The sequence below is a fragment of the Phalacrocorax aristotelis genome, chromosome 3 (assembly GCF_949628215.1).
Source record: "Phalacrocorax aristotelis chromosome 3, bGulAri2.1, whole genome shotgun sequence".
In the NCBI taxonomy this organism is placed as follows: domain Eukaryota; kingdom Metazoa; phylum Chordata; class Aves; order Suliformes; family Phalacrocoracidae; genus Phalacrocorax; species Phalacrocorax aristotelis.
Genome location: NC_134278.1, coordinates 17,532,898 through 17,557,038, shown reverse-complemented (window position 1 = coordinate 17,557,038; position 24,141 = coordinate 17,532,898). Strand labels below are relative to the sequence as shown.

The 24,141-nt window shown below is 39.1% G+C and overlaps 1 protein-coding gene across 2 annotated transcripts; it reads left to right on the top strand.

The window, feature by feature from the left end:
- Window positions 1-9: 9 nt before the first annotated feature.
- Window positions 10-22,358, top strand: CPSF3 (cleavage and polyadenylation specific factor 3). Of its 2 annotated transcripts, none has more exons than XM_075086850.1 (18): window positions 10-152; window positions 979-1,042; window positions 1,712-1,809; window positions 2,712-2,840; window positions 3,807-3,984; window positions 5,623-5,712; window positions 7,361-7,511; window positions 9,436-9,611; window positions 9,996-10,154; window positions 10,917-11,063; window positions 12,058-12,210; window positions 12,606-12,714; window positions 13,477-13,575; window positions 14,685-14,779; window positions 15,346-15,433; window positions 19,090-19,159; window positions 19,759-19,855; window positions 22,037-22,358. In XM_075086850.1, exons 1-18 carry the CDS (start codon window positions 82-84, stop codon window positions 22,136-22,138), a joined length of 2,076 nt encoding a protein of 691 aa, XP_074942951.1. In that variant the 5' UTR covers window positions 10-81; the 3' UTR covers window positions 22,139-22,358. The 2 variants fall into 2 exon arrangements, with proteins under 2 accessions (XP_074942951.1, XP_074942952.1); XM_075086851.1 differs by having other exon boundaries at window positions 26-152; window positions 2,755-2,840.
- Window positions 22,359-24,141: the final 1,783 nt, after the last annotated feature.

The window sequence follows — 24,141 nt, the reverse complement described above, 5'->3', positions numbered from 1 at the left end:
CGGCGCGGCGGGGAGGAAGCGGAAGGGGGAGCGCGGTGGGGAGGGAGGGCGCCGGGCTGCGGCGGCGGGGCGCCGGCCGCCATGTCGGCCAAGCGGAAAGCCGAAGCCCTCATCCCGGCGGAGGAGAGCGACCAGCTGCTCATCCGGCCTCTGTGAGCGCCCTGGGCGGGAGCCGCGGGGCGAGCCCGGGGCGGGGGCGACAGGCGGGCGATGGGCGGGCGGGCCGGCCGGCCTGAGGTGCGGGTAGGAGCCGCCCTTAGCGTGGACGGCTCGGTGTCCCCGGTCGTGCTGTATCGCGACAGGGGAGGCGGGAGCGTGCCCCTGGCAGCCCGAGCCAGTTCGTGGCGTGGAAGCGCCTGTTTTGTGGCCTCCTGGTTTCTCGCCGCGCGGCGTTCGCGGGGCCGGCAGCCCCCGGGCCGGCTGTCCTTCCCTGGCGCAGCACCGAGGCGTCGGCCGAGGAGAAACCTCCTTTCTTCCTTTTGTACCTCGAAAACATTGTGGGTTTCGTAGCATTTTAAATTGATTTTTTTCCCTGGTAAAGATACCAACGCAATTTGAAGGTGCTCCTGGAAGCACCACAGGAGTTAACTTCTGGACACAACTTGAAGGTGCTACATCAAGTTTATTCGGCCAAAAGTAACTTGTTGTTTAATTAAACTTTCAATTCGTTGTATCGTTATGGGAGCTGAGTGTGCAGGCTTGCACTAAAACCAAGAAGAGACCAAAATAATTTCCCAAAACCAGATTATTTTTTTTAATCCTGCAGCATTATATGGGCTCGAATCTCCATTGGCATAAATACAACTGTTCAGTTACTTTAAATATCTGAGCTTAAAAGGGCTGTGCGGTCGTCATTTCTACACTCTCTACGCTATGTTTCTACACAGAAAAATAGTCCCGCTAAAGGCATCCAATATAGAGTTACATCTGTACATTGTGGGTTGTTTTAATTTTGATGACTTTTGTATCCTTTTGCAGAGGTGCTGGCCAAGAAGTAGGAAGGTCATGTATTATTCTGGAGTTTAAAGGAAGAAAAATAATGGTAATTATTGCATGAATGTATTTGTATGCCCTCATTGTGGTACTTTGGGTCACAAAAAGATGTCACGGGTAGAATTCAGCCTCCTCACGGAAGTTGGCCGCTGTGCTAGAAGAGGCACATTTTGTGTGTTTCTGAAGCAATATGACATATGTGATAGCAGGCATTACAGAGGCTGTCCGTAAAATAAATCCATATCCCCAAACAGAATGGATGTCTTAAACGTAGATTCTAAGATTTACACGTACTAGGTTTCAGTGGAACCTAAGGCTAATGTTTACCAACAGTTGTGTGTCACCAGTCACCTGTACACACGTACGTGTTCTCGTTCCCTTTTCCAGCTGTCTTCTCAGATGGTGGCTGAAATAACTTGCATACGCTGGTTCTGTATATTCAGGTATTGTTGAAGTGTGAATGAAGGCTTGCATAGGTACAAAGTTATAAAGAAAGACTGGGATTTTTTGAAAGGTGTTTGGTTTCCCAGTGGAGATAAGTCATCTAGACAGAAGCCCGAGATGTGAAATTCAGTGCTAAAAGCAGTGTTTATGGAAGAAATACTTCTTTCGCATGATGTTAAAAGTTACTGGTCACTAGTAACTATATTTTAGACCAAAATAGAAGAGGGTTTTTTATACGTTCTGTTAGAGGCTTTAACTTTCTTTCATTTTTCAGCTTGACTGTGGAATCCATCCTGGACTGGAAGGAATGGATGCTCTTCCTTACATTGATTTGATAGATCCTGCTGAGATCGATCTCCTCCTGATTAGTCAGTAAGTTGCACCTAAAAGAGCAAATATACTGAGGTCGTGGTCTGAGCTGTATTGACTTGTTGGTTTTTAAGAGAGGCTGAAAACAGGTGTCAAATAGATAGTAATGGCTTGGCAAAATTTTAGTTTCCAACTTTTTTAAATTAAGGATGTTCAGTCACTTTTGGCATTACAGCCCTCCTTGGAGCTCACTGCGATGGCTGACTTTTTTATAACCTGACCTGTTTTAACACCACTGTGACAGCTTGTAGAATGAGTTTTCTACATAAAGACTGCTGGGAAGTATTGTTGCTCTATTGACTTTGAATGAAAAAGGTTCTCAGAGTGTTAGGCAAGCTTTGAATGTGGAGTAAGTACTGCTTAGTGGCTGAGAGACAAGGAGAGTCTCATGTAAATGACTTAACCAGTCATAACCAGGTCTCTATAAAATACTGAGTTTTTGTGATATATGCTTGTTCTACCTGTGTTTCAAAAGTACTTCCTTAAGATAGGACAAACTAGAAGTGTGACCAAATAAAATTAGTACATGTTTTAATCCATAGTGTCCTACGTGCAAACTTAGGATCACGTTTGTTAGTTTTCTTCTGTCTTCGACATTTATTGTGTTCCTGGTTCCTGTTATTTTTCTCCCCCTAAATTTATATCTAAATTACAAAAAAAGTTAATTCTGAGAGTGTACGGGTAAAACTTTTGCAATTAATGGAGAATTTCCTGTGTTACTGTTACCTTTTCTTGGCTGCGTTTTTAGTCACTAGTGTACAGAATATAGACCAGCAAATTAACAACAAGGTTGAAAATTCAGTTTCTGGATTTTCGTGACACTATATTAATCCAGTGAATTACATGATATATGTTAGTGTTGTGTAATGTCAACGTATTCATTGGATTTGTGTGTCTATTTTAAGTTTCCATTTAGATCACTGTGGGGCTTTACCATGGTTTTTGCAGAAAACAAGTTTTAAAGGAAGGACGTTTATGACTCATGCCACAAAAGCTATTTACAGATGGCTGCTTTCAGACTATGTCAAGGTCAGGTAAGTTGACCCATGGGTTGTCTCTTCAGCTCCTGAATTATTTCGCCTATACATCCAATAGGAAATTTAAGATGAAGCCACCAAAGGTGGCTGGATGAACCTGGATGTGGCTACAAGTAACAACATTATAACCAGATTAGAAGTAATGAATCATCTTACAGCCTCATGGATAATGCCTCTTTCAAATAATTTCCTATCAGTCAAAAAAAAAAAAATCTGTCCTCCTTTCCTCTCATTCTTTTAATTTGCCTTATTTGGACCTTTAATAGTATCCTCTTCCCCCCCCCCATCTGTCTCTTAAGACACTCATCTGTTCTTATGCTTTATAAGGCCTGTATTTTTTCTTACGTTCACAGAAGTAGTGAATTTTAAGGCCCTAAAGATACAACTCACTCTTCTGGACAAGGTCAAATTAAATATCAAATGTAAGCAAATGTACAAAGAATGCTCTGTTACTTACACGTTGGGGTTTTTTTTCCCCCCTCTTTTTTTTCTTTCTCTTTTTTTCTCCTGTTACGTGCCTTGACACATCTTTTGTATGTGAGTGCAGTGGTCCTGAGCATATCTCAATGAAGCAGATTCTAGTTTGAGTCAGAAACCTGATAAACAGTCCTCTTCTAACTTGTTTGTCTCGGGCCAATGGGAAAAGTGGTTTGGTTTGGTGTTTGGGGACTGTTACAGGCTGAGTGGCAGACCTCTGTCCAGGGCTGGGAATCTGTTGGTCCTTTTAGACAAATACAGAGCAGATCATGAACTGAAAAGACTGTTCTAATGTGGCCTTTCCAAGGAAAGACACTTTAACTCTGCTTAGGTGCACCTGGTCTTGATTTCTTAGGCAGAAGATGCAGCGTTGCTGAATGGGGTTCTTAGTGTCAGTGGGGAAAAGTCCAGGACCCTTTTTTCCAACTGTTATATGATCTAAGCTGGTAAGATGAGCTGATATTTAGCCATTTCACTTATATCCAGTAATATATCAGCGGATGACATGCTATATACAGAAACAGACCTTGAAGAGAGCATGGACAAGATTGAGACCATCAACTTCCATGAAGTGAAAGAGGTGGCAGGAATCAAATTCTGGTGTTACCACGCAGGCCATGTTCTGGGAGCAGCCATGTTTATGATTGAAATAGCTGGTGTGAAGGTATTTTCCTTTATTATATAGTTGAAATCAAGCCTGAATTCTAACTTAGTCATTAATTATGTATTATTGTCTGTTAAGCCCCATCAGTGTGGTGGGAGCTGTCACATAGGCTTGGACTTTAATCAAGGTGAGAGGCCTTGGCTTAGATCATGTATTTTCTCACTGATTAAAACTAGCAAGTGACACATGTATTGAACCAGGTAGAAGGTTTGGATTTTGTGGGAGTGAGTTATGACTCAGACTTAGAACCAATAAACACACAGTTTTTCTTGCTGGTCCATGCAGAGGTAGCTGATAGCTGAGGCACTTTTACGGAAGATGCATTTTAGTAAAATCTATAAACGTATGTTTGGTTTTGTAATTCTGACTGACCATGTCTGCCCATTTGAGTGTTTAAATGGCTTTTGTCAAAGTATGCAAGTTATATTTTTCTCATAACACTCTTATGCTAAAGTACCTAAAGAAATAGGATTCTTATTAATTTTAGGCACAGAGAGATTAAATAAGTCATCATACAATCACAGGCAGTGCCATGTCAAAACCAGTTACTTGAAACTAATCTCCTGCATTTGGAGTGGGATAACCACCACCCAAGAAAAGTTTTATACAGCCTTGAAGGGGGAAGAGACATGGTGGTCCTGAGGCTTGCTGTCTAGTTGGACTGTGTTCACTGTTTCTAATGATTGAGGATTTTAAAAGTTTTAAAAACATATAGAAATAGAACTGAATTTACAATGATTACAATAAAATATAGATAGCTTACTGCCTTTTTTTTTTTTTGCTGATTAATGAATGCATGATGGAGAAAGATTTCCGTCCTACTATGCATGACTCAAATAGGTTGGGTTTTAACATCCATTATTTTATTTAATTCCCTGTGAAGCAAATGAGGAATGTGATAGTAGGTTACCTGTAGACCAGTTATCTGCTGCTGCTGACTGTGTATTTTGTTATTATTCACATTTTCGTCAATGGAATATCGTTAAGTAATAAATGATCAGTTTTGAAACCACCATTTTGGGCACAGCTACATTCCACACTGCAGTTAAGAATCCATTAAAAATTACTAACAGTTACAAATTATTTCTTGGTGTAATGGGGAACGTGATCATTCCATTTGGAAAACTGGCTAGATTACAGGCTTGGTTTTTTAGGTATCAGAAAATCATAGAAGGATTTTTTTCAAGTGATTTTGTTGGATAATTCATTATATTTACATTCTGATATGTAAATGCTGATTTGTCTCCTTTGTACTTCCACTTAGGACCTGCTGTATTTTCTGTTACGTCAATTTTTGCTTCTTAATGGTCAGTGCATGTATGCAAAATGCTGAAAACAGCACCTTTATATCCCAAACAAATAATAGTTATTTGCCTTATTCGGTTGTAATTAAGGTACTGCTTGAAATACCTTTACTTATTGTTGTTAAAATATTCATGTTGTAGTACTGTTGACCTAATATTATAAGCATTGTCCACATCAGAAGAGCCTTTGGTTAAAGTACAAGTGATCTGTTTATCATAAATTCCTTAAAACTGTCTTTGTTGTATAGCAACAATAATTTTTAGCAGCTTTTTAAAGACTGCTGACCTGGTAAAACCTGTAATCAGAATAACTGCTTCCATTTGTGTCTCATAGCTTTTATATACAGGGGATTTCTCAAGACAGGAAGACAGACATCTGATGGCAGCTGAGATCCCCAATATTAAACCTGATATTCTTATAATTGTAAGTTTTACAAAATTATTTCTTTGAACTAGTAATTAAATAATGTCATGGTTTAACCCCAGCTGGTAACTGAGCCCCGCACAGCTGCTCGCTCACTCCCCCACAGTGGGATGGGGGAGAGAATCAGAAGAGTAAAAGTGAGAAGACTCATGGGTTGAGATAAAGACAGTTTAATAGGTAAAGCAAAAACCACGCATGCAAGCAAAGCAAAACAAGGAATTAATTCTCTGCTTCCCATGGGCAGGCAGGGGTTCAGCCATCCCCAGGGAAGCAGGGCTCCATCACACGTAACGGCTGCTTGGGAAGACAAATGCCATTGCTGTGAACATCCTCCCCTTCCTTCTTCTTCCCCCAGCTTTATATGCTGAGCACGATGTCTTATGGTGTGAGACATCCCTTTGGTCAGTTGGGGTCAGCTGTCCCAGCTGTGTCCCCTCCCAGCTCTTGTGCACCCCCAGCCTGCTCGCTGGTGGGGTGGGGTGAGAGGCAGAAGAGGCCTTGACTCTGTGTAAGCACTGCTCAGCAGTAAAGCAAGCATCTCTCTGTCATCAACACTGTTTCCAGAACAAATCCGAAACAGAGCCCCATACTAGCTGCTATGAAGAAAATTAACTCTATCCCAGCCAAAACTAGCACAATAAGTATAGGGATATTCATTAGAGCTAAATTGGGATGAGAAATCCAGTGGAGGTTTAATAGTAGTATGTGATTTGTGTTAAATACCCAAACGCTTAGGTGTTCAGAACACTACAACATTTCTTTTCACTGAATTAAAAAGTCTAATTTTTGTTCTACAATCCTTGTGATGAAGCTCCTTAAGCCTCTAGACAAACCTTTACAAGATGGGATATTTACTAGGTTTCAGTTTGTGTTTGCTGGATGTATTGTACAAACCTTGGTTTAGCCAGATAGCTTTCTTTAGTGTATCTGAACCTGCTTCCAATGATGTTCGTTGGGAATTTGTCCTGGGTGGATGTGCCCTGAGGGCTACTCCATATTTTTTGGTTTTGTTTTCTGAGAAAAATGGTTTTATTCTGAATCCGTATTTATAAAATCAGAAGCTCAGGGGGAACATTAAATGCAACTGTTTCATTTGGAAATGAACAGTGAGATCTTTCAGAGTAATGCTTAAAATTATTTCATTCCTTGTGTCCCTTCTAACTCCTCTCTGTAACTGATAATTATTTCATTGTAAATCCCATCAAACCTTTGTATTTTGTGTAATTCCTGCATTAGGCTAGGTGTTTCTAAACTGTGGCACACGTACCACTATTAAGCCATGTTAATGTGATAACCTGTTCATCAAAGCAGTGGCAGCATTTCCAATTAGGAAAAGAAGTATGTTGAATTTGAAACCTCTTAAAAGCAGCATAAAAATTTATAGTTCTACTTCCCCTCCCCCCACCCCCCCCCCACCCAGATATGTCTTCCCAGATTGCTGGGAGGGACTTGGGGGAGGGGAAACCTTGATTATCTCGGTGGGAATTGTTATGGGAATTGGGGGTGGGTTTGATTTTTCCCTTTACCCCTCTGCCCCCTGTGTGGTAACAACACATTACATTTTTCTGCATTTTCTTGTTAGATTCAGAGAAGATCAGGAATTAGTCTCTGTGTCACTACTTTTAATACTAGGTTTCTTTGTACGTAGGAATCCACATACGGTACTCATATCCACGAAAAAAGGGAAGAGCGAGAGGCAAGGTTCTGTAATACCGTTCACGACATTGTAAATAGAGGAGGTAGAGGTCTTATTCCTGTGTTTGCCCTGGGTCGAGCTCAAGAACTACTTTTAATTTTAGGTATGTACCTTCCCAGCTCCTCTTAATAAAAGGCATAGAAAGTTAAATGAGAATGTTTTCATGTGCAGGTATAATGATTTTTTTTCTTAAAACAACTCTTCAGCCATTTTTCAGCATGTTAATTACCTTAGAATATGTAATACTTTTTGTTCAAATGAAAAAACTCAATCAACTAATCAAGGCAGTTCTGCTTTGTGAGGCAGAAAGGACACCTAGAAAGGAAAAGATAATGACATGGTAATACATGCTTGACTTCTGAATCTTGTTGAACTGGGATTTCAGCAAATAGGAACTATTACTACAGGTTGAAAAGGAAGCAATCAAAACATGACTGTTCTATTTTAAAAATATTGCTCACGTAACTGTTGGCAAGACCAAAAGATAACTATCTCAGAATTAAAATACTTACTGTATTGAATCTAAAATGTTAACCTGAAATACTTGAAATTCTTCTCACTTTCCATTTCAGTTTAGCACAACATTAGAAACTGGTATGCTTTCAAAATGTGTTACTGGTCTATTCAAATGTTGATAAGAAATTTGGGTCTAAGCAATGGGTGGTATGTGGGTGTTGTCAGATTATTTACTACTTATCATTGATTGAGGTTTTTTTATTTAATAGAGGAGACAAAAACTGAACATTTTAAATCTCTTATTGTTGGCCTCTCCTTGCTGTGTGGTAATTAATTAAAGTGAATTCCTAAAGATAAGCTTGAAATAATGTCTAGTAAAGCTAGACATGCAATTGGATGCTTAATTAGGCAGGAAATGCAATTGCATCTCACATGCCTATTCAGATGAGCCCGCAGGCTCTGTGTTTGTTTTTTTTCTTTTCAGAAGTGCCTGCAAAAAACAAAATACTGTGTTACGGTATAGAAAATTGTGATGATGTGTGTGGCCTCCTAATGTCGCTCTAAGCCCTGCTGTTGGTTATCTTTCATTGGCTGTTTCCACCTTACACTTGAGCATATTAAGAGTGAGCCTCTCTGAGATGTTCTGAAAAGCTTTGTCTGCAAATCAAAAATGTTAGGTTAAAACCATATAATTTTAGATGTACAAATACAGCCACTGTGTCTTTACCATTGTGTGTGTATACCAGACAGTCTCTCTATTTTTCGATTATTGTTCCTCACTTGCACAATATAAATATATTTTAGACTAGCAGAACTGTATCCAAGTGGGAAAATGAGCAAGTTAGGTTTGTACAGCTGCATTCAGATATCTTCTTTGTGTTTGGTAAAGGTCATGGCTACTGTCATCAGTGATAAAATAAGTTGTGCTCAGTGGACGCTTTTTTTCTGGTTTTTGTTTCAGTTAACCTTGTAAAATATAACTGTTGGTGATATACAGGAAGCCAGGCTTGATAACTGGGTGATCCCTTCACGCCTTGAACTCCATTGGTTTGTTTTACAGAACTTTGAGGCAGTGAATTTTCACCAACATATCTATGTGCAGATGTCCCTTGCTGTTAGATGTGTAATTAATATTTGACAGAGACATTTTAGCTTTATTGCAGCGGTGTGGTAAAACTTGTGTTGTTGTAAATGTAGATTTATTGCTGAGTAATATCATGTATACTTTATACCTTCTAGCTGAGGCTGGTGATTGATTGGAATTTGACCTGCCAAAAATATCAAGTTCATCTTTTCCTTGTTTGTTTGCCTGTGTGTGTGTACTCATTGTATACATTTTTAGTTGGTGATCACTTTTTCTTCTTTAGTAGAGCAGGTAAAAAAAAAAAGTCCATGATTGTGATTTTCTGTAGTAAGAATGACAAAACACATTCCTAATCCGTTTTAGAAGTATTAACATTTCTGAGAAGGATTCATTTTGGAGATAATGCTGTGGGTGGGGTTGCATGGTGGTTTGGTTGTTGTTGGGGTTTTTTTTTGTTGTTGTTACTCTTGTTCATTTTGCTTTTTAGATGAATACTGGCAGAATCATCCTGAACTCCATGATATCCCTATATACTATGCCTCCTCTTTGGCAAAGAAATGTATGGCAGTTTATCAGACGTATGTCAATGCCATGAATGACAAAATCCGCAAGCAAATTAACATCAACAATCCATTTGTTTTCAAGCATATTAGTAATCTGAAGGTAAGTTTCGTTCTCTTCGTTCTCTTACGAAAGAGGAAGGGTGACAGAAGACTTCATGTTTGCTGAATAGTTTGCATGTTTACTGTCCTAATAGATTGACTAGGTGCAGGTTTATATCTGAGTTATCTGCTGTCCCAGTGTTTAGAGGGCTGGTTGAGGGGAGCTTATGCCCCAACTTTTCTTCAACTATAGATCCCTGTGCTTATAGTTTACTCCTTATGGGCATCAGTAGGGGAAACTTACCTGCAAAGGGCACTTTTTAGGAGGATGGGCTATAATCTGTGAACATAGGGCTCTACTTGTACATTGTTCAAGGGTGCAGCTGGGCTGTCCTTCATTTAAGTGAGTTATGGCAACTGATAGTCTTGCTCTTTGTCCATTTAGAGTATGGATCATTTTGATGATATTGGCCCAAGTGTTGTGATGGCTTCCCCAGGTATGATGCAGAGCGGCTTATCCAGAGAGTTGTTTGAGAGCTGGTGCACAGATAAGAGAAATGGAGTAATTATAGCAGGGTACTGTGTTGAAGGAACGCTTGCTAAGGTGAGTTGTTAATGCACCACAAGTTCTTAATACAAAGTTATGTTTGAAAAGAATTGGCTAATAACAAGTGTCTTTATTTGGATTTACGGAGAAGATTGCTGTCAGGTATGAAAAATTATGTAGACAAAACTAATTGCTTTTGGCTAATACTAATGAAAAGCACAGAAAACTTGTATATGTCCATTTCCAGTGATGTTATACAAAACAGTCCCTTCTAGGAGCAGGAGCAGTTGTCTTGTCATGAGGAAGAATGATTGATACTTTTCTCCATCTTTAGACCCCTCCACCATTTAACTTCTTGAGAGGGGAGCTCACCCTAATTCTAGAGGAGTCGATACTGAATCTAACACTACCTACGTGTCAGAGATCATACTGCCTTGCGCATGTTTTGTCACTGGTTGTAAAGAGCAAAACCCTTCCTTCCAAATTCCAGCAGCTAAGGGCAACCAGAGCATCTAGTTTTGCCTTTAGAGATAGAAATCACACTTAAAATTTCAATGCAAATTTGAGAGCAATGTATCCGGAAGAATAATGAACTCCCGGATCTGCTGAGGATACAGAAGGTGAAATGGTATGTGTGGTGCATGATTTTTTTCATTTGTGAGTGTGTGTTTCGTGAAATCTGGGAGATTTTTTCAGTTCTTCACATTTAACCTGTCTGCCAATATTATTTCATTGATTTTTTGAAATGTAAAGCATTAGTTATGAGGTGTTTGTAAGAGGCTTTCAATTTTTTATTTGAAGTGCTCTTTTTTTTCCTAGCACATCATGTCTGAACCTGAAGAGATCACTACTATGTCAGGGCAAAAACTCCCGCTGAAGATGTCTGTGGATTACATTTCTTTCTCTGCTCACACAGATTATCAACAAACCAGTGAATTTATCCGGGCCCTGAAACCTCCACATGTGGTTAGTATGAGTGCTGCCCATTTCTCCAGAGTGGGATTCATCAAACCAGTTCACAGCCTTGAGTCATCAAGGCAGGTGCTGGTGTCTAGCAGTAGCCAGCATCCCTATGCTTTGAATAATAACAGGTGGAGATTTTAACCATTTTTCATCGTGTTACCTTAGCAAAGTAAAGGTGAACTTGCTCTTGACTGTCTGCACGTGGGATATCTGGGAATGACTTTTCTTGAAAGTGGTATGGTCCGTGACCTGTTTCAGCAGTGCTCTGTGCAAGTAAAATAGGGTGTAGGACAACGTTAAGTTGGGGACACTGCTATTGGAATAATTCACTGAAATTTGCCCCAAAATAAGCAAGAAAACATTGGTTGAAAAGCAGCAAAAGGCAAAAGCAGTGTTTGGGAGGAAAAGGAGGAGCATATCACAGGAGCAGGAGGTGTGAAGGACCAGAATACAAAAATGGGGACTAGGATCTGAAACTTGCTGAGACTGGGGAAGAATCAGTGTGCAAGCACAGATAAGAAATAAAACAAATCATGGCAGAAGAAAAGAGGATTTAACTTGGCAAAGAAAATCATGAACTTAATAAGCACACTCACTGAATTGCATATTTATTACCTATATGTTTATCTCCATGCAGACCCAAAAATGTAAAGCTCGCTAATTTTTATCATTGAACTTAAGTTAATACTTCCCTTTTGTAATATAACAGTGTGTTCGTTTATGAAAAGTTAAATGGAATTTCTCTAATGCATTCTGTTTATTTGCATATATTTTTCTACTAATGCTCAGGGTTGTGAAATCAAGGCCTTTGAATAATGCGTAGAATTCAGAGATGTGCACAGAACTGTCTGTAGTATAATTGAGCTCATGTTTCACATATTGTGACCTCATGAAATTGCATTTTTATGAAGATGGCAGCTTTCTTGGATAATTTGCTTACTTGACATGTCTGGTTGGACAAATAACTTATGCTAAAAGGAAAACTGTCCTTCTGTAGATTTTAGTTCATGGTGAGCAGAATGAAATGGCCAGATTGAAAGCAGCACTGATACGGGAATATGAGGATAATGATGAAGTTCATATCGAAGTTCACAATCCTAGGAACACTGAAGCTGTGACATTAAACTTCAGAGGAGAAAAACTCGCCAAGGTATAAAATCAATATTTTCCTTTCTGTACAAGTGTTTTGCACTGGGATAAGAACTACACATTTTTTTCAAAGCCTCTGTTTTTAATTGGTTTCAGATTGTGTATGTTTTCCAGGGACTCAAAGTTTGCAAATGTTTTGGGTTTAGAGTTGTATTTGGGGGTTGGTTTTGGGGGGACTTTTTGGGTTTGTGGGTTGTTTTGGTTTTTTTTGCTCTTCACTCTTCCAACCTTTTCTTGTGTTACATCTCAGAATGTTTGTTATTTTCAAAGTTAATTTTCTATAATGTTTGATTTTTTTTTTTTCCCTAAGGAAACTGTATTTCCTCTTCTTAGTTAACTTTAAGCTGTGTGTACTTCAGACTGCCTTGTTGCACTATGTGTGTTTTTTCTTTCCAGGTGATGGGATCTTTAGCAGATAAGAAACCAGAGCAAGGACAGAGAATTTCTGGAATCCTAGTTAAAAGAAATTTTAACTATCACATCCTTTCTCCATGTGACCTCTCCAGTAAGTACAGACAGTAATATGCTCAGTAGGTAATTGAAACGTACTGTGTCCTTCTTCTGGCATTAAAACACAGTACTGTGTGGGTTTTTTTCCTGTGATTTTGTGTTTGATAAGCAATTAGTGAGCATCTTTGTTTTAGTTTGGCTTGTCTTTGCCAAAAGTTCTGAACTTGGAGTGAGAGGCAAGGCATTTGAATCTTCGTCCACTGAAGTTTAAAAAAATTTCTGTTCTTTCTGTAAAAGAAGCAAAATTCTGTTCCCCTTATGGTTACTTAAAACTTCTTCCTCCGTATGAATAAGCATAAAATGTGCCAGTGAGAACAGAAGAGCACCTTGATCAGTTGTCCTGCCAGTTTCTAAAATGTCATTAGTTTTTAGTGTAAAAAGCTACAGTACACTGAAAATATTGTGTATTGTTCCTGTACTGTTTATTACTGAAGAAAATTATCTACTCTCAAAACAGAAGAATAACTAAATGAGTAGTAATGTTGGAAAAGCTTGCAGGAAAGCAATTCTGGTGTCCTAGTTCATTGTTTGCCTTTAACGGGTATGACAAGGTAACAAGCTTTTGCCTGGTATCTTACCCACAAATATGTTACTTGTCTTATAACAGACCCTCCACCCTCCTTTTTACAAACTGTCTATTTCAGCCCTCTGTCTTGAATGTACTGATGCCATTATTTATCTATAGTGACAGTTCTATTTTCTAGGAAGCAAATTCAAAGGGATAATTTTTAATACATACTTTTTAAAATACTTTCAGATTATACAGACTTGGCGATGAGCACTGTAACACAGACACAAGCCATTCCGTATACCGGCCCTTTTAATCTGCTTTATTACCAGCTACAAAAACTTACCGGTGCGTATTTGGAAAGACTTGTTCATGATTTATAGTGGTCAACTTTTAAAACAACTTACGGCCTTCAGAGGTCTTCTGAGCAGAAGCATCTTTTCCGCTAACTGAAGGGCCCGTTTGTTTCGTGTTTTATAACTTTCATTAGATTACACAGCTTCTGCCAGATCCAGTTCATGAGTATGACACACCCTTTTGGGGGGATTCTACTGTAGCTGTACTACAAAATCATGAGTATACAGAATACAGAGCCTAGGCTGATTTTTTGTCTCCTGTCAGCCCCCTAAGTGAGTGCCATAGTTACTCTGATGCAAAATTTATTGATTGATCTTTTATCTCCAGACCCAAAATAGAGTGGGTAATGCCATCCAATTAATAAAAACAAAAGCTCTGTCATCCTTTATGACAGTCAGTCTCATTTGTTCCTCCCCGAGAGGCAAGGATCTAACCTTCTTGGCTTTTTCTGAGTCAGAAGGCATTTAAGTCTGCCACAAGTGTGATCCCCAGGGCCTCCATCTGGTTTTCTTATAGGATGGGGGCAGCTCCTCTCCTAGTTCATTACAGGCACATACATGTTGCAGGATCCCTTCCCAAAATTGAAGCTGAGGATTTTTTTTTTTCTTCTCTAGTGTCAGGATCTAATTCATACCATTAGTGAAGAGAGAACCTGTATTCAGTTGGTGTTCAGGTCTCACTGCCTGGCACACAAATGCTTTTGTTTTATCCTCTATGCATATGTAAACAATGGGGTATCCTTTCGGGGTACAAGAGGAGCTGGTCAATTCCACAACTAGAGCACTAAATTTCTCTGTTTTCTTTTCCGCTGGGGTACACATGTCAATGTACTGAGCCAGTCATCTATGAGAATTCAAAACAAGTAAACCGGCCAATATCACATACCAAAAAAACCCAAACAATCCAGACCAAAGAAAATTGTTCTGTTAGGCAAGGGAGGAGAGTACACACCTCAGGCTTAGCAATTAATTGCGAGCTGCCATGAGCAGTTGTGATGATTATCACAGCGTTCTTAAAATGACCTGTTTTCTTATGGAGATGAAGTTAGTCTTATTTTCAGTATAATTTTGTCTTGCTAACCACTTGTTATCACTTCTTAGGTGATGTAGAAGAAATAGAAATCCAACAAAAACCAGCCTTGAAGGTTTTCAAAAATATTACTGTGATCCAGGAACCAGGCATGGTTGTCCTTGAGGTGGGCATTGTTGAGGGAGAAAGAAGTATTTTGTTCTCTAGTTTCTGCAAAATAGTATCAGAGATGCCATGCAGGATTAAATGTTTCAAGTAGTTGTCTGTTGGGTGACAAGTAGAACAAAAGCTAGAGCAAAGTTTCCCTTGAGCTATGGTCCTGTGTCGATGCATGTTGTTTCATTTAGCTGCTGCTAGTTTCTTTTTTGCCCTGACTCGAGAGTATTATAGCAGATTCGGTGCCCTTTTTTATTTGGCAAATAGTAATTGGAAATAATGTCAAGTGGTGTTCCCTCCTTCCCCCTCCCCCAGATAGTTGTGGTAATTAACAACTATTTCATAAATGTGTTCAGAAACGTTCAACAGCTTGAATTTTTCCTGGGAAGTTACTGGAATATATCAAGTTAAAAATGGTTAATAGTTTGGTGTGAAATGTATGACAGTCACCTGAAGCTAGAATTCAGAGAAAAGCAAACAGGAGAATGCTGTGAATGTTACATTGCTTTTATGTTGTGTTATTCCTTCAGTCCAAGTAATGGGCTCCAATTATGATTTTCTTTTTTTATCTTCCAGTGGGTGGCAAATCCTGCTAATGATATGTATGCAGACACCGTGACAACAGTGATACTGGAAGTTCAGTCAAATCCCAAAATACAGAAAGGTACTAAGTTTAGCGTGTGCTTATTTAACTGAGGCATTTCTTCTTAATTTTTTTTATATCAAGCTTAGAGGGATATAATGCCTTGCAACAGATTGCAATCCCACTATTGTACTTCACCTCCTTATGAAACATTTTAGGGAGTAAGATTTGGTACTTAAATCAAAATTACAAATTGGTCTTCATTATTTGTAACACATTCATTTGTTGAAACTTTCTCTTATATGGCAGCTGGTAGCTGACCATGGAAAATGTGGCCTTCTTTTAAATAAGTTAAATATTACTCACTTTAGATGCTTGTGTATAAACAGTTTATCATTTCTTATTTAAATATTTCAGTTTCTCATTTGAAAGTTATGATTACCATTCATGAGTGGTATTCCCATGACTGTGCATCAGAAAGAGTTAGGTAGACAATGCTAAAAAAAGATTAATTTCACAATTACACTTACCAGAACCTGTAACCAAATAATATTATTGGGTAGTGATAGCATCATCGGAGACCAGGTTTGACGTTGCTGTTCGAGAATCACAGCAGTTCTGTTGGGATTGCTAATGTTAACAATTTTTTTTTTCCACTGTTTTGCTTTTGAACATGTATGTCACTGTGTTAACAGTCTGGAGCATGTATTGAATATTAGGTTGGCCACTAAGGATCAATGTTAGCAGCTATTAAATTCTGCCTTTGTGAACCCTTGTGACATAAGTGAGAGTTGTGTATCCGTCTTAGAGCATTATTAATCTCCAGTTTGGATGCGGTCAGGCAAGCAGAACCCAAAATTCTATTCCCTGAGTGTTATATAAAAGTAATACCCTTTGGGTTTTGGTTTTTTTTATTCAGCAAAAGGACAATATGAGTAGTGATTATATTAAATCATCTCAAGGTCACACCTTAAAAATCTCATAAGCTGGTAAGTTCTGTGCCCTTAAGTAGGGGACCCATGGCACATGTGACCTTAGTGCCTTTTTTTTCTTTGTGTGGAAAATAGAGTCCTGGGGAGGAGGTGAGGAGGTCCTTCTGTTACGAACCCAGGACACACCTGAGGTGTGCGCTGGAACCCAGAAGCCTTCAAAGCAGTCTGAGATCCCGTGCTATACATAATCGTCCCTTCTGTAAACTCATTCTGTGATCATCTTCCTCTTAGCCAGTTCCAATGTTAAAAATTCTGTACTGTTCCACACAGTCTAATCTTACCTAAGGGATTTTCATGTCATTCTGTATCAGATCCTCTACTGAAGTCTGATGGTGTAGGTCTATCTGTAAAATAACCGATGTTTTTAAATTATCGGAGACTGGTAGTGAGGAGTCTGGCTTGATCTGTCTCTTATTAACACCACGTGATGTTTTATTCATAACACTTCTAGCAGATTTTTCTTTCCAAACCAGTATGGAAAGCACTAGAGCTATATAGACAAATAGGTGTTTATTTTCCCTGTGTTACTCCTCTTGTATTTTTATTATTTATTTTGTAATTATATATAAAATAGCACTGTTCCTTAAGTGTTTAGTTTCACACCTGAGTCATGAAATCTGTTAAAAATTCTTTCTCCTGAGTTTATAAATCCACATAGCAGTTCTCCCTTTGTTTTGGGATAAAGCTTCTCCAGTCCCCCTGACCTAAACAAGTTCAGAGTGTAATTTTTTTTTTCTTGATTGTGATAATTTTCAGTATATATTTGCCCTTCTAACCACGCCCTCATGTTCTGTTCTACTGAAACTAACCAAACATAGAAATTGTATTTTTCAATGGTACTTTGACCTCCTTTCCCCCTCCATGCTCCCCCTTTTTTATATAGCTCGGAAAAATCTTGTACTGTTTTGCTGATTTTTTTTTTTTTAAATTCATCTTGTAAGATCTACCTTGGGCTGACTTTTGGTAGTCCCCACTTCATCTGTACAACCTCCTAGTGACAATATCTAGCTTTTTCCCTCCATAATTAATTCCTCTTTCTATTTTTATATGCCCTTTTGCATTATTTCTTATGGTGTTTAATGGTAGTGATTCTATCCGCTGATCTCAGGTGTGACTACTAGCAGGATTTTTTCCTTTATTTGGGGCTTTTAACACATTCCAAATACTACCTGCACTCATGTATTTTAGCGCATGTTCACAGGATCACAAGAGATTGAATTCAAAGTATCTTAAGTTATTGTTGCTCAGTTGAGCATGTGCTTACTCTTACCTCACTTCCAGTTGTCGTGGTTCAGCCCCAGTTGGCAACTAAACACCACGCAGCCGCTCACTCACTGCCTCCACCCCTGCAGGATGGGAGGGAGAATCAGAAGAGCAAAAGCAAAAATAAAAACTTGTGGGTTGAGTTAAGAACATTTTAATAATTAAAATAATAATTATAATAATGATTATGATAATAACAATAATATTGATAATATACTAAAAAGGAAAAAGGGAAAAAACAGAAACAGAAACGATACAACCCCTCACCACCCGCTGACCGACGCTGCCGGTCCCCGAGCCGCGATTGCTGCCTGCCTCTCCCGGCCAGCCCCTCCCAGTTAACATACTGGGCATGGCATTACATGATATGGAATATCCCTTTGGCCAGTTTGAATCCGCTCTCTTAGCTGTGCCCCCTCCCCTCCCTGCTGCTTGTGCACCTGGCGGAGCATGGGAAGCTGGAAAAGTCCTTGGCTAGTACAAGCACTACCCAGCAACAACTAAAATACCGGTGTGTTACCAACATTATTTTCAGACTAAGCCCGAAGCACAGCACTATGCCAGCTGCAGTGGAGAAAATTAACTCTATTGCAGCTTAAACAATGACACAATATAAAATTATTTTGCTTAGTACATTCAGTTACTGCACCTTAGCTAAGGGACGGTAAACTTTTAAGATGCACTTGCTTGGTCTCTTGCAATTATGAAGTTCTTCAAAGAATTTCTAAGTTATTCTAACTACCACTGGGTTTGGTTCTCTGAGCTCTTCAGATGATTTAGCAATCCTGAAAACTAGTTTTTAAGAAGCCTTCTTTACAGTAAACTCTAGTTGTAGGTCAGGTTGTGATTTTCACAACTAGCTCTTCCTATAGACTTCTTATTCCTTTAATGATCAAATACCAAAATTTGCAAAAACAAACTACTTGTTTTAAACTCTCTCTTGATTCTTGAAACCAAGTATAAAACCAGTATCATTATTTTTGTTTCAAACTCTGTATCCTGAAACACATTCCAGGAGTGTCTGTGCCCATTACTACTACTCCCACTTGTTGTCCAGTTTTACTTTATGTATGCTCTGCACACTCCCAGCCTCCATGATGCAGTATTTTCCTGTAACAATAGAAAATTGAGGGATTACAAAAAATTGTGGAAGTTGATTATTTTCACTTTTAAGTAAAGGAAATGTGAGAAGTGATGACAATTAACAATAAAAAGGAGAATCAAGAGGTGAGAATTAGAATTACCAAGTTGTCTATTTTAAAATGTGATAAGTGCAGGGAATGTAACTTTTAAATGTATACACTTCCTAACTCTTCCATCTTTTTTTAAATACATTTTCTTTATAATACGTTTAAACATATATATCTTATATAGCTTTTAGACTGTTTATCATGAAAGCGAATTAGGAACCAGATTTTATCAATTTGCCAATTTTCCTTCCCAGCAAATGTCTGTGAAAGTAAAATGACTTTTTCTTTTCAGCTGCAGTACATAAGATTTCCAAAAAAGTAGATATGGATGTGTATAGGAAGAGAATGGAGATCATGCTTCAGTAAGTTGGCATATATTTTTCTAAAGGAAAATGATCACTGTTAATCATGTAAATACAATAATTTTAGTGTAATACAGTTTAAAGATACAGTTCCTTAAAAATACTTTGTGCATATTTAATTCAGTCTGATTTCTGTGAAGGCCAGGAATTAAGTGAAGAAAGAGGTATAGTAAAAAAAGTTCTCAGCATCATTAAAATTTTTTAATACAGGGCCCGGTTATTTTTTTCCAGAAGCAAATTTTTAAGTTGTCTCCCAAAATAATGCTATGCATGCTTATGAACATACTGTTTCGGATCGCTCTCCTTCAAAACTTACTCTGATGTACGTTCTGTTATTTAGGTAGAACTCTTACCCCTTTTGAAATGAAAGGAATCATTCCCTTCGTTTGAGATTTTTTTTTTTCTGTAAAATACTGCTCTAAAATACTCTTACAATAATTTAGATTGGTATTTGTTAATTGTATCTGAGTGGGTTAAATAATGGTTGCTGAAAGGAGGTATTCTGCTGATAAAATGCCTTTGGAAGTCTGAGATCAATAGAAAGAAAAATGCAAGTTTGCTGTTTGGCCACGTCTTACATGCATAGATCTTTGTTTTAGGGATATGTTTGGAGAAGACTGCGTGAGTTCAAAAGATGGCTCTGTCCTGTGCGTCACAGTTGATGGGAAGACTGCAAACATTTCACTGGAAACTCGGGTATGTACAGCAAAGTACTTGCTTTTGTGTGCACCGTGTTTAGCAGAGGTGAGTCTCCAGCCTAGTATACGGCGCTGCGTAGAATGTCAGGTACCCATTGCTAAGGAACTGGTTTTGTGTTTGGCACCAAAACAGCCTAAACTTATTCACTTCCCATTAATTTCACTGATGTTCTCATCAGCCGATCAGTACCCAGCCTTTCTGAGAGCAATACTCATCCAGCCTGCAGGCTGAGCATTTGCTAGAGAGTTTTCTCATTAAAAAAAAGGTAGCAATGTAGTGTGACAAATGCAGTAAATTTGGAAGAAACCCAGTATTTTTCAGCAGCTCTCTACTTGCATAAAAATGAATAAAGAAAGGTTGTAGAGGAGAAACTGATTTAACCCACACATATTTTTTTTTTTAGTGCTCTTAAAATGTTAGCTCTGGTCTGAATAATTGAGCAATCACAGGGTAGGAATGATGCTAATAATTTTTATTTTTTTTTTGTCATCTTGACCCTTTTGTAGCTAAATTGAAAGTGTGCCATACTCACAAAAATAAATACTTTACTAATTCACTGGCTGGACTCAGAATTGGATGTCCTGCATGTCAGAAGGCTGCCCTAAGAAGCTACCACACCTAGTTATTTGAACAACGTTAGAACCATGCCCTTCGTGTCCTTAAGCATTTTAGTGTTGGCTTCCTGTCATTATTAATAACGTATTCAAACTATGTAATGTATTACCACTATCCACAGTAGTAATATATTCTACTGGAGTACCTCTCAGATGCTGTCCTTAGGGACCGCAACAGATGTTTTAAGTGTTGTGCAAACCCAGAAGAAAAGGCTGGTCCCTGCCCAAAACTTGTTACCTATTGAAACAAAAGAAGTGTATGTTAACTATCTTAAGAGGGTAGCAAGTTACAGTTTTGTGGTTAACACACAACGCTTGTTGTGTCATATTTTTTCATATAATAAACATATGCAACATTTCAATGAATATATAGTACAGAAAAATACAGGACCGATGAAAAGAGCTCTTGTGGTAGAAGAGTAGCAAGACTAGATTAGGTTTAATTTTCATATGATATTATACTGATATATGTCATTATTGTTAAGACTTGTGTACTGACAGAAACCCTAATGGTAACTCAGCTGCAACTGTGTGTATCATTGTAATACTTATTTTACATCCTTGTTGGCAATGGCGAGCTTGTGCCATTGTGAACCACATTTTACAAGATCTGTCCTTCTTTATGTGCATGTGTATCATCTTATAAAACTTTAAAAACTAAAATAAAAAATTGTTTAGTATAGATCTGACTACATGGTGGGACACATGGATTTATTTTTTCTGTGTTAACTCTTAACACAGTGCTCTTAGAGTTAACATGCTTTTAACAGCTTTGTTAGATAACATTAAATGCATGCTCGCTGTTTCGGGTGCTTCCCCTCACACACACCCAGAAAAAAAAAAAAACCAAAACTAAAAACCTTCATGGTTGAGTTACTTGTTCAGAAGAGTAACAAGTTAATACTGAATCGGAGAAGATAGAGCCTAGAAAGTCCAGAGGATCAAGAATAGTATTACTGTGCAAATGCTGCCCTTTGTTTTTGAGATAGAACAGTCAGGGCATTGGGTTGAACGCTGATGAAATTGCATGTTTGGATGGGCATCTTTAGGAAGATTTGTTTTAGTGATAAGTGAATTTCTTTGGGGTTTTCTTTTGATGTAAATATTATCTTAAGGGTGTGAGAACATCACTGTGGAGGCTCCCCAAGTACAGGTGCCTGCACCTCTGATGAACACACGTGTTTTACAGTATTAATCTAATACAGTGTGGGTGAATTCACAGATAAAATGAAATCTCCAAGGACTGAACCTTGTGTGGCTTTACTTGATTTTGAGTTAAATGTAATCCTACAGAACTTAATGCATTTTACATGGTAGCTTTGAAACAAGTTATTCGTCAAACATAAAACTTGAGATTAAGCTTCTTGTTCCTCAGCAGGACCTGCATAAATCTTTTCTGAACTCTTCTACATGTTGGCAGCCTTTTTAAAAACATACAGTGCTGCTCTTGATAACTTCCAGTTTGCATGACTACTTTCTCCTTTCCCCTTATGAGCATTCTTCACATGCTGAAAAGGAATATGAAGTGCTAGTTGTTCTAACATACTGCTTTTTTTGTTCCCAGACAGTTGACTGTGAGCCAGGAAGCGAAGATGACGAATCCCTTCGTGAAATGGTGGAACTGGCTGCCCAGAGGCTTTATGATGCCCTCAGCCCAGTATACTGACCTCTGTAGATACCTAAGACACATGAAAAAGAAAAAAGTCTTTTAAATGTTCAGTTTATTTGGACTATTTTTTAAGAGTAAATTAATTTTTTTTTCTTCAGTAGGTCAAGTGTATCAATTCTGTGACTTTGACACTGCTAAGTTATTTCAAATAACTGATGAGCAACCTTCTAGAAACATTTGTGCATATAGATTGTAATAAAATCAGGCAAAATGAGCATACGTTCTTTTTTCTTACATGAACATACAAGAAATAAGAAAAAAATTCATAACCTACCTAAGAGAGAGTGTTATATTTTTGAAGATTAACAACCAGTTGGAGGATAAACTGGATGTTTTGGGTTTGCATATGTTCAGATTCAAGCTTGTATATAATTTTGCTCCTTTCAAGGAAGCAATTACCTGCATACTTGTATCTGCTTGAAGTCAAAGGGGGCTTGAACAGAGTTAAAATGGAATCTATGTTTACGTACTGAGGTTAATAGGAGCTTTAAAACATATATGCAGGTGTTGACGTTAATGGGACTAGAGGAACAAAATCACCTTCAAGTGGTGTCAGTGCTTACGACCTGTAACAGCCTCAACTCCAAATGGCACCTGTCACTATTTCTGTGACAGTCGGCAGCCATCTGCTCCCGCTGATGGCTCTCTGCTGGTGAAATGGGCTTCCTGGACAAAGTGAAATGGGGTATCAGTACCCAAAATATGTGGAGAGAAACTTCAGCTACAAATGTGATACTCTGAATTAGCTGGGGTTGTTGCCAAACAGTAAATCATGCCAAAAAAAATGTTCACAGAAAGTGAGTTTCCCACAAAAGACCATTATCTTTCCCTTGTACACCCAACTTTCCCACCTTTCTCAGCTGATTAAATTGACACCTGATACGGTTTAGAGCAGTATTAGTGTATTATTAGTAGTAGCAGAATTTGGAACAGCCTTCCTTCCCAAATTCTGGCATTTAAACAAGAGTATGAAGCCTTTTAAAAGAGGTAATTGCCTTTTCTTAAAAAGGAAGTGTCTCTGAGATAAAAATCTTATTTTTAAAATTATGCATGCTTTTTTAAGTGTGCTTTTGGCCACTAGAAGGGGTGGGGGGATCCCCAATGCCTTTCCTCTCCCTGTGCAGCTGCCCTGGTGGGCTGGCTCTCCCACCAGCATTCCATGGGCCCTTGCCACCCTGCGGGGCACACCATCTCCTCCAGCCCCCTGGCTCCCCAGGAGGATGTACTTACCTTCCAGTAATAACCCTTTGAAAGAGGGGGGAATCATTAAGGTTGGAAAAGACCTCTAAGATCATCAAGTCCAACCCTCAACCCAACACCACCATGCTTCCTAAACCATGTCCCTAAGTGTCACCTCTACATGTTTTTTGAACACCTCCAGGGATGGTGACTCCACCGCCTCCCTGGGCAGCCTCTTCCAATGCCTGACCACTCTTGCAGTAAAGACATTTTTCCTAATATCCAATCTAAACTTCCCCTGGCACAGCTTGAGGCCATTTCCTTTCGTCCTATCGCTTATTACCTGGGAGAAGAGACCAACACCCACCTCACCACAACCTCCTTTCAGGCAGTTGTAGAGAGCAATAGGGTCTCCCCTCAGCCTCCTCCAGGCTAAACAACCCCAGCTCCCTCAGCCACTCCTCATAAGACTTCTCCAGACCCTTCACCAGCTTCGTTGGCCTTCTCTGGACACGGTCCAGCACCTCAATGTCTGTCTTGTATTGAGGGGCCCAAAACTGAACACAGGATTCGAGGTGCGGCCTCACCAGTGCCGTGTACAGGGGCACGATCGCCTCCCTGCCCTTGCTGGCCACACTATTCCTGATACAAGCCAGGATGCTGTTGGCCTTCTTGGCCACCTGGGCACACTGCTGGCTCATGCTCAGCCAGCTGTCAGCCAGCACCCCCAGGTCCTTCTCCACTGGGCAGCCCTCCAGCCACTCCTCCCCAAGTCTGTAGCGTTGCATGGGGTTGTTGTGACCAAAGTGCAGGACCCAGCG

What these genes read in the sequence shown, in the direction of transcription:
- CPSF3 (XM_075086850.1), top strand. Translation starts at nt 82, where the DNA reads ATGTCGGCCAAGCGGAAAGCCGAAGCCCTCATCCCGGCGGAGGAGAGC. An exon ending in GATCTCCTCCTGATTAGTCA is followed by an intron (nt 1,810 to 2,711) that starts GTAAGTTGCACC and finishes GTCTATTTTAAG; the next exon opens with TTTCCATTTAGATCACTGTG. An exon ending in GAGGAGAAAAACTCGCCAAG is followed by an intron (nt 12,211 to 12,605) that starts GTATAAAATCAA and finishes TTTTCTTTCCAG; the next exon opens with GTGATGGGATCTTTAGCAGA.